At 45.7% G+C, this 10,650-nt stretch overlaps 1 protein-coding gene across 2 annotated transcripts; it reads left to right on the forward strand.

Annotated features, from left to right (window-relative positions):
- Positions 1–15: 15 nt before the first annotated feature.
- LOC133969994 (hexokinase-2-like) lies at positions 16–10,152 on the forward strand. 2 transcript variants are annotated; one of them, XM_062406768.1, is made up of 11 exons: positions 16–174; positions 2,014–2,130; positions 5,219–5,381; positions 6,456–6,604; positions 6,764–6,883; positions 7,097–7,192; positions 7,645–7,744; positions 8,101–8,284; positions 8,617–8,772; positions 8,888–9,121; positions 9,495–10,152. In XM_062406768.1, the coding sequence occupies exons 2-11, from the start codon at positions 2,014–2,016 to the stop codon at positions 9,697–9,699; spliced, it is 1,524 nt and encodes a 507-aa protein (XP_062262752.1). In that variant the 5' UTR covers positions 16–174; the 3' UTR covers positions 9,700–10,152. The 2 variants fall into 2 exon arrangements, with proteins under 2 accessions (XP_062262752.1, XP_062262753.1); XM_062406769.1 differs by lacking the exons at positions 16–174; positions 2,014–2,130; positions 5,219–5,381 and adding an exon at positions 5,473–5,537.
- Positions 10,153–10,650: the final 498 nt, after the last annotated feature.

Genomic DNA, 10,650 nt, shown 5'->3' on the forward strand with positions numbered 1-10,650 from the left:
TCTCTCTGTCTCTGTCTCTCTCTCTCTCTCTTCCTCTCTTCTCTCTCTCTCTCTCTCTCTGTCTCTCTCTCTCTCTCTCTTCTCTGTCTGTCTCAACCCCCCCTCCTTCTCGCCCTCTCTCTCATTAAGGAAGTGAGTCTGTCAGTGAGAAGCTGTTGGACGCAGGACGCACAGGTGAGAGGCTTTTACTTTGAAAAGACTGATTTTAACATGATGAAGAGTTTTTATTGAAGCAGTTTATTCTGTGAGAGAAGTTGTGAAAGTGTTGAGAGAGTTTTGAAAAAGAAAACTCCAGCTCCTCCTCAGGGTTTCTCCTCAGACAGCATCAGATCAGCTGCCCCTCTCTCTCCCCTGTCTCCTCTTTGACCGCCCTGAGTGGTCCCTGAGTGACCCCTGACCCCACACTGCCCCCCCCTGCTGTGTGAGAGCCCCTCTCTGTCAGCAGGCTCATGTCGATCTCAGCCGGTGTTTGAAAACCTCCGTCTCGGTCGTCGGCTGGCGATCCGACCGGTCCGGTGTGTTTACTGTGGCCTGGAGGCGTCTGGAGCCGGAGCCTGAAACCGTCTGAGAGCAAACACACCTTCACACTCAGTTCAGTGACAAAGACTGGAGCTGGAACCCGTGGCCTTCAGGTGTAGCTGACCTGGATCCCGGGTCCCGGGTCCCGGTGTGCTACAGCCTTTCATCGCGGCGTCTGCTCGTGGTCACATCCAGCTGCTGATCCAGAGGAAACATCTGGCTCCTCACGGCTGAAGGTTCAGCTGCTACAGGACACGCCTCCAGTCCCTCGACATGAAGCCAAAAGATCTCTGATACCAGCGCCGCCATCTTGGGTCAATCACGTCAGTTGCAGTCAGAGTCCGTGCAGCGTTGATTGTTATTGAGGTCCCGCCCCCATACATGCTCTCGACCAATCCGCTTTAGCTTCGTCACCAGCGTGCAATTAATCGTAAACCTCATGTGGGATCCTTCGTTCCCATGGTTGGTTGACCTCAGGCGCAGTTAAAGCTGCTGAGTCATTAAAACATTAACAGCGTCAGAATGAAACTGATGAAAGTTATTTCAAGTCGAGGTTTTCACCACAGGTTCTCACAGAGTTGATGTGAAGCAGTTTCTGTTTCCTGCTCGTCTCTCTCTTCTGCTTCTGATCAGCTGACGTTTGATCGGTTCTGATTTTGTCGGTCAGATCTTTCACAGTTTCTCTTTGGATCAGTCTGGTGATGAGGAGCAGGTGGAAGTGAAATTCAGACCTTTTCCTCTTTCACACGGAGTTTCCCGTTGTAGAAAGAAACACTTTTAAAGTCACATGATTCTATTTGACATTTGTGTTTATTGTGAGTTCACTTCAGAAATCTGAGCCTTGACTTCCTGCTGAACATCAACAGGTCATTTAAAGTCTCATCACTACTGAGTTTCTGATCCTCACCTGAAGGCAGCGTCTCCACTGACGTTTCACAAAATCCACATTTCTGACTGCATTCCAGAAACGTCTGAGCGTCACGTGTTCTGAGATCAGCTGGTCGTATAAGTTCAAATAACAAAATACTATCTAAAATATTATGACTCTTCACATAAAATTACGACTTTATTAACGTGATATTACGAATTCATTCTAAAAATCTCTGTATTTTATTTTCTTCAATATGGCCCAAGCACTCACCGATACTAACATGCTAATATCAGATAATAATATCATGACCTGCTGGTGGCGCTAAAGGAAAAGTCAGACGACATATTGTTCACGTTTCGGCCATTTTGTGCCAAACATCCACTCGTTTTCATATTTGTTGTTAATGTAAATTATGTAAATTCTATGTTTTAAATGACCCAATGACATCAAGCGCGTCCTCAGGTCAAAATCTAAAGCCCGGAAATCTAGATTAATATGTTATCTGATTTTAGAAACAAGAGTTTTTAGAGAGGAGCAGCAGGAGTTGTTTTATTATATCAGGTTATATTATTGAATATGTTTTGTCATTTCTGTAATGTGACTCTCTCCATCTTTTTCTTCAGATGAGCGACTCGGCATCAAACGGTGGAAACAGCTCTCATGTTTCTAAAAAAGCGAAGATGAGCGGAGAAAGAGCCAAAAGTCACCTGGATGGAATCCCTGAGCACACGCTCACTCAGGTACACACACACACACACACACACACACAGGGAATTCTCCGGGGCCCCTGAGAACAGTTGATTATGTTCGAACTCCATTCAATTCAAGCCGAGGTCAGAATCTCCACTAGAGGGCAGCGTTTGTATCGGAGACATTTTAGCTTCGTTCCTTGACGTTGGGAGTGAAGTGACGTCATCTTTATTTTCAGTCACTGGATTCACACTAACCTCAAATATTTAGTTTTTCACCTCTTACATTTAAACTTACATTATTATTATTATTTTATTATTATTATTATTATTATTATTGTTATTATTATTATTATTATTATTATTATATTTCATGACAACAGCCTTAAACATTCGGATTAGCTGATGTTTGCTGACGTGAACATAAATCTCTCATCTTCTTTATATTCTCCTCTCTTTCTTCTCCTCCTCCTCCTCCTCCTCCTCTTTCTTCTCCTCCTCCTCCTCCTCTTTCTTCTCCTCCTCCTCCTCCTCCTCCTCCTCTTTCTTCTCCTCCTCCTCCTCCTCCTCCATCTTATTCTTCTGTTCCATATTCTCGGTACTTTTCCACAGACGTGTTAGTTCAGGTCTCGATGTTAAACCTGGTTTTCGGCCTCGCCCTCTCTGCACGCCGTCGTGTCACAACAGGCTCGTTCCTGTTGGTCGTCACTGACGAGGGCGTGGCCGACTTCATTCCAGCATCATGACTCGGTTCTAATGACGGTCAGATATTTACTACAATGGTTCAACCTGCCGCGTGAAACAAGAAGGACGCAGAGCAGCCAATCAGAGCAGCCAATCAGAGTCCTGCTCAGATTACTGATCCAAACACTTTAAACCAGGATTTTTCTCTTTGACAGATTTTAGTCACTGTAACGGAAAAACAGTCGGATGAATCTATTTTCTTTCTGACAGTTGTTACGACACTTTTGGAAGTGACATCAGTTTTTTAATGAAATCAGAAAAATGTGTAGTTTTCAAGATGATGATGAACAACATGTTGTGTTTATTTTGAAGCACGTGAAGTTTTTAGTTCACCTGCACAAATGTATTATTTCAGAACTTTTTACTGGTTCCAGAAAATGTCCAGAGACACTGACCCAGACATTTGTTCTCACATCCAGAACACGCGAGGAACACGTGAGGAACATGTCAAGAACACGTCTGATCGACTCTCAAATAAAAATAGAAAAAGTCACTTCATACAAAGGTTCTTCGTCCAGTTCTCCATGAAGCTGTTTAAACTAAAAACCTATGATGAGGGGCTCTGGTTGAGAATGTTGGTTTCAGACATCGGGGGGGGGGGGGGGGGGTCATCCAAGTGCACACGTGTGTTCACAATGCAGCCAAACAGAACAATCACACCAACACACTGTTGGTGTGTTTCAACATGAAGATTCCATCTGATCTGATCTAGTGTTGAAACTTGACTTTAGAGACACACACACACACAAACACACACACACACACACACACAGAGATACACACACACACACACACACAACCCACACACTCACAGACACTCGTCCCACACATATTTCACAAAGAGTGCTCAGGGTGTGTGTGTTAACATGATGTGTGTGTTTGATCTGGATTATTCTGGATCCTGAAGGTTTCACACAAACACCAACCGAGTATTAAGAAGGGCGGAGCCCCGGGAATCAAACGTGATGTTTATAAAAACAGACATAGAGTCCGGGCCCAGAAGGTGAAGCCTCGAGCCTGTCTCCTGTGCACTGACCAGCAGGGGGCGACTCCACTGGGAGTTTCTATAGAAGTCTAACAGTTAGAGTCAAACAGACCATAATGCACCAGATGTATTAGGGGGTGGATACCACAGAGTGATTGACAGCTAGTATCGTCCAATGGCGGCAGATGACGGGTGCAGGTGGGCGTGCCCTCGAGCTCTCAGTCAGGCTCCACCCCCCACTCCTCCAAATATGGTTAGTTCTGGTTTCTAAAAACCAAGATGGCGCTGGACACAAAGTGAAGCTGAGGCTTCAGTTCACAGACCAGTGGTTTGTCCTGGACAGTAACTGTTGATGTGTGTCCTCGTTCCTATTGGCTGCTCGTCTCTCGCGTCCAGAGACATTTTGATTGAACATGTTTCTAAAGATTCCTTGAAACTGGAAAATGAGCCGAGAGTTAACAGACGTGTTCGTGAACTAACTGATGCATTTTTAAAGTTTCTGGGTCACAAGCTTAAAGGTTGAAGAACCACTGCTTCAGGAGAACATTTGGGTTTAAGTACAATCTTAGTCTGTGATTGGTCTGTTAGTATTAGTAATTCAGAAGTGATTTATACTCTGAACCTCCGTCCTGTGACCTGAATGAAACGGCCTCAAGTCAACGTTTCTCCAGCAGCTTTGTTTCCCGACTCGGCTCCGTCACGGTTCCACCTTCAGTCTCAGCTGCTGAAAACTGGGTTTCAGCTTTTGAAGGAAACGAAAACAGGAAGAGAAATGTGAATAGTTGCTGCATCTCCAGAGAGCAGGCACATGTCGGCCGGGCGGGTCACTTCCTGTCCACTCAAAGTCTCTCAAAGCACAAACCATCATTTCTGCTCACAGACGACCGGAGGAATCTAATCTTGGCTTTTATTTTGAAGTCCATTTCTCCATTGATTTGTACATAAACTTTCAGTTTGAACCAAAGCGTCTGAGAAGGAAACTGAGAGGAAATACCGCCTCCTGGTGGAGAACGACAGGAAATCTCTTCTGTCTCCTGATTCCACCACAGAATTAAATCAGTCTTATATATGACAAATATGTTTTATACCTGTACCATCATAAATATACATTTAGTTGTTCTAATGAAAAAAATACTAAATCCAAATATATGAAATAAAACAACAAAATGAGTAAATGAAGCAAAATGTTATTATTAATGAATTGATAAACGTTTACAAATCCAAAGAAAAAACAATTCCATATATTTGTCTATAAAATTCTAGATTTTTTTAACAGTTCGATATTTGTTCATTTTTAGGAAACAGAGAAAAGAATTCTTATTATCGTGTCAGAATCTTTATAAAAGTTAAATATGAGCTAATAAACATGTGTGTATCATATATTTGTGTTGTATGTGTGTGTATGTGCAGGTGCAGTCGTACCTGGAGCGTTTCAGTCTGTCTCTGGAGCAGCTGCAGGACGTCTCCTCCCGGCTGAAGAAGGATCTGATCCGAGGTTTAGGGAAACACACGCACCACAGGGCGGCCGTGAAGATGCTGCCCACGTTCGTCAGGGCCACGCCGGACGGGACGGGTAAACACACACAAACACACACACACACACACACACAGGACGGGTAAACACACACAAACACACACACAGGACGGGTCAACACACACAAACACACGCACCACAGGGCGGCCGTGAAGATGCTGCCCACGTTCGTCAGGGCCACGCCGGACGGGACGGGTAAACACACACAGGACGGGTAAACACACACAAACACACACACACACACACACACAGGACGGGTAAACACACACAAACACACACACACACACACACACAGGACGGGTAAACACACACAAACACACACACAGGACGGGTCAACACACACAAACACACACACACACACACACAGGACGGGTAAACACACACAAACACACGCACACACACAGGACGGGTCAACACACACAAACACACACACACACAGGACGGGTAAACACGCACACACACACACACGGGACAGGTAAACACACACAAACACACACAGGACGGGTAAACACACACAAACACACACACAGGACGGGTAAACACACACAAACACACACACAGGACGGGTCAACACACACAAACACACACACACACACACACAGGACGGGTAAACACACACAAACACACGCACACACACAGGACGGGTCAACACACACAAACACACACACACACAGGACGGGTAAACACGCACACACACACACACGGGACAGGTAAACACACACAAACACACACAGGACGGGTAAACACACACAAACACACACACACACACGGGTCAACATGCACACACACACACACAGGACGGGTCAACACACACACACACACACAGGATAGGTAAACACGCACACACACACACAGGACGGGTAAACACACACAAACACACACAGAAAGTTCTTTTGTTTTGAGTAACTTCAACTTAAATTGTGTTGTTTTCACTTCCGGATCGTTTCAGTTTTTCAAACTCGAGTTCACTCTTTAAATCAACGTGATGGAGTTCAAGAGATTCAACACTTCCTCTGTCAGTGATTTTAAATCTTGTTTTAAATCCAGATATCAGGTTGTTTGATTTCTTTGGAATGATTGGAAGCTTCTTCACCTTCCTGGTTCCTCCCGCAGAGCGAGGCGACTTCCTGGCGTTGGACCTCGGTGGAACCAACTTCCGTGTGCTTCACGTGCGCGTGCTGGAGGAGCAGCAGTGCGTGATGAAGATGGACAGTCAGATCTGTGCCATCCCTCAGGACATGATGCTGGGAACCGGAGAACAGGTGGCAACCGGTTTAATAACATAGAGACACGAGAGCGAAGCTGCGTTCAAACCTTCAGTGTTTGAGTCACTTCACAGAATTCTCGTTTTCTTTCATTAACTCAGTTTTTGTTGAGTTTTTCTTTCTGTGGATTTAAAAGCAACATCTGTCTCCGTCCAGCTGTTCGACCACATCGCCGCCTGCCTGGGAGACTTCCTCGACTCCCAGAAGCTGAAGGGACAAACTCTTCCTCTGGGATTCACCTTCTCCTTCCCCTGTGAGCAGAAAGAAATCGACAAGGTGTCACTCGCACACACACACACACACACACACACACACACATGAACGCTCATACACACTCAAGACAGGAGAGTGTATAAGAATAAAAGCATCAGAGACTTTTTTAATATTCCTTTGTGAGGTTCAGTGTGTCGTCACTTTTCCTCCTCATGAATCAACAGTTTGAAACGTTTCTGTCTTTGGTGTCAAACGTTTGAATCCCTGTGGTCACAGAGCATCTTGATCCGCTGGACCAAAGGCTTCAACTGCTCCGGCGTGGAGGGACAAGACGTGGTGAAGCTGCTGAAGGACGCCATCCACAGGAGAGCGGTCAGTGGGACACGGAGACTCCGACAGCGACTCCGTGATGAGTTCACATCTCACATGAACCTGAACTTTGTTTATGAAGTGAAATCAGATCAAAGTTTCTGGAAGTTTCAGATTCAGAGTCAAACCTCGAGAAACTGTCTTTGTAGAGACGAGAGGAAAGTTTGTGTGGGCGAGTTAATCAGATTAGAAATAGGAAACATAAATATATCTCTCTCTCGCTCTCTCTCTCTCTCTCTCGCTCTTTCTCTTTCTCTCTCTCTTTCTCTCTCTCTCACTCTCACTCTCTCTCTCTCTCTCTCTCTCACTCTCTCTCTCTCTCTCTCTTTCTCTTTCTCTCGCTCTTTCTCTCTCTCTTGCTCTCACTCTCTCTCTCTCTCTCTCTCGCTCTCTCTCTCTCTTTCTCTTTCTCTCTCTCTCTCTCTCTCTCTCTCTCTCGCTCTCTCTCTCTGCAGGACTACGACATCGGCTCGGTGGCCATGGTGAATGACACGGTGGGCACCATGATGAGTTGCGGCTACAGGGACAAGAGCTGTGAGATCGGCATGATCATCGGTAACGTAGAAGATCACAAAGAGACTTAATATTGAGACAAAATGAGACTCAGACAACACAGGGACACACAACATCTACAAGACAACAACAATCATAAATGAACCAAGTCAGCAACAGAGAGACAAAAACCAAATAAAGAGACACAAACGATCAACAGGACTTGTTTAATGACCCAAAACCAGTTCAAAGAGACAAACCCACCAGTAGCGTCCATGGAGCCACGAACCACTGAGCAACACAAACTAGTGACTCGTTCATTTCTCGTGACTTCCTCTGTCTTCGTGCTCAGGTTCTTTAATCTCTTGAGGATCTGAACTGTTTGAATCCTCATGTGACTTCCCTCTGTGGTCCTCCAGGGACAGGGACCAACGCCTGCTACATGGAGGAGATGAGGAACGTGAAGCGTGCGGAGGGCGAGGACGGACGCATGTGCATCAACACGGAGTGGGGGGGCTTCGGAGACGACGGCTCGCTCAAAGACATCCTGACGGAGTTCGACCTGAAGGTGGACGAGACGTCCATCAACCCTGGAGTTCACACGTACGTACGACCGCTGCTGAAACAGCGCCCCCTGCAGCCGCTCACACGAATTCATGATTTTATTACGACTGAAAGTTAAATCCAGTTACGTTTAAGTTTAAGTTGAGTTTAAGTTGAGTTGGTTTAAGTTTAAGTTGAGTTGAATTAAGTTTAAGTTGAGTTTAAGTTGAGTTGGTTTAAGTTTAAGTTGAGTTTAAGTTGAGTTGGATTAAGTTTAAATTGAGTTTAAGTTGAGTTGGATTAAGTTTAAGTTGAGTTTCTCTTTCGTCTGAACGATGTTTAGCCTCCTGGAGAAATGACCACGTGCCGTCTCTTCTCGTTTGCTCGTGCAGCTTCGAGAAGATGATCAGTGGGATGTACCTGGGTGAAATCGTGCGTCTCCTGCTCCTGAAGATGACGGAGGACAAGCTGCTGTTTGAGGGACGGACGTCGGACGCCCTGCGGACTCCGGGACAATTCCAGACGAAGTTCATTTCTGAGATCGAAGAGTGAGATTTTAAATCTTCCTCCTGTTCTTTTGTTCATCAGGAGCTGTCAACGCTCCCACGTTCTTCACCGTCCTCCGTCTTGTCCGTCCTCACTTCCTGTCTGTCTCCGCTGCAGGGAGGAGGACGGCCTGGAAAACGCTCAGAACATCCTGACGGAGCTGGGCCTGGAGTGGAGCCCAGTGGACGTCCGCGTGGTGCGCCTGGCCTGCGACGTGGTGTCCACGCGCTCGGCTCATCTCTGCGCCGCCGCCCTCGCCACCATCGTCAACCGCATCCGGGTCAACCGCGGGCTGGACCATCTGAAGACGACCGTGGGGGTGGACGGGACGGTGTACAGGAAACACCCAAAGTAAGAGACCATATGAGGGAGAGGCGCTTTAAACCAAATCATCCGGATCGCCCCCTGGTGTCTGGCTGCTGTATAGATCATAGACCTCCTCCATGTTAACAGATGGGACATGTACCAAACTAAAGAAATCTAAGTAGACGTTAAGTAAATGTGAGTTCGGATCAGTTTGGTTTTAATTCGTTATTTGATGATATAAAAACATCATGATTGACAGCTCAGGATTGGTCGAGAGCATGGTGTGGGCGGGACCACGACTGCTCAGGCCTTTAAATAATAAAAACAAATTCTAGATCAGTTGTTTCCGTTTATAGTTTCCTCAGAAGTGATTCTCTGTGCGCTACGTTATATTTATATTGTGTATTTATTGTCACAGTTTCAGTGACGAGCTCCAGGCGACTGTTCGCCTCCTCGCCCCCAAGTGCAGCGTCTCCTTCCTGGTGTCAGAGGACGGCAGTGGGAAGGGCGCGGCCATGGTGACCGCGGTGGCTCAGCGGCTCGCCCTCCAGTCCCGGCTGTTAGAGGACAGCGACGGGGAGGAAGAGGAGGAGGAGGAGGAAGAGGAGCAGGATGATGACTAAGAGCAGATGTGGAACAGATACAACTGTTAAAATGTAACATGAAAAGTTTAGAATTTAATATTGTGTTTTATTTGGGAGTTATTTTGTGTTCACTTCAAATAAAACATCTATAATTTAACGTTTTATGACAAAATAAACAACAAATACATTAAAATCTCCAACAGCAACATTAAAAACATGAATCCTGTGATAACTCTTTAATTCTCTCTGGTTATAAAATCAACATCCTGGTATTTTCATCTGAATCTCTGTGTTCCTGTTAAACGTTGTTCGATGACTCATCCACTCACGGACGTTTCCTGATTCAGCGTCCAATCAGAAAGCTTCTGAAATGTTTAACTTCCTGCCCGTGACTACACATTCTGCAGAGGAGGTCCTAAACCCAGCCTCCTCCATGTTAGCAGATGGGACGAAAAATGAAAGTAGACGTTAAATAAATGTTTCTCAAAGATGGTTTCTGTCATTTCAGGCTGTTCTTCATGTTTTCATGTTTCTGATCAGTTTGGTCTGAATTAGTTATTTGAAGATATAAAAACAGGCTGAGATGTCATGATAGACAGCAGCAGGTTGTTGGGTCGGACTCCTTCACACAGCAACATGTGGGAACCTGCCGGGAGCATCCAGGTGAGGGGCGGAGCCTGTAGAGCGGCAGGAGGTGGGACATGACGTATGAACTCTGCTGTGGAAAGATCAGTGTTGTTGTTTACATCTCATCCACACCGGGGTCGGCCCTCATCACCAGAAGATCTGGAACCTCCTCGTGTTTCCAAGTTGAAGTCTTCCTCTTCTAGGTGTACGAGGATCTGTTAAGGAACATGTAAGGAACACGTGAGGAACATGTCAGGAGCGTGTGTACATGTAGCTCTGAAATTAAATAATACATAACTAATAACTGGGAATGCTTCAAATTGACTTGTTTTTTAAGTTGTTTTTGTTCACATGAACGAAAAT

Source organism: Platichthys flesus, chromosome 15 (assembly GCF_949316205.1).
Source record: "Platichthys flesus chromosome 15, fPlaFle2.1, whole genome shotgun sequence".
Taxonomy (NCBI): Eukaryota; Metazoa; Chordata; class Actinopteri; order Pleuronectiformes; family Pleuronectidae; genus Platichthys; species Platichthys flesus.

Coding starts and splice junctions, on each gene's coding strand:
- LOC133969994 (XM_062406768.1), top strand. CDS start 2,014: ATGAGCGACTCGGCATCAAACGGTGGAAACAGCTCTCATGTTTCTAAA. Junction 5,382..6,455: donor GGCCACGCCGGACGGGACGG/GTAAACACACAC, acceptor TTCCTCCCGCAG/AGCGAGGCGACTTCCTGGCG. Junction 7,745..8,100: donor TGAGATCGGCATGATCATCG/GTAACGTAGAAG, acceptor GTGGTCCTCCAG/GGACAGGGACCAACGCCTGC.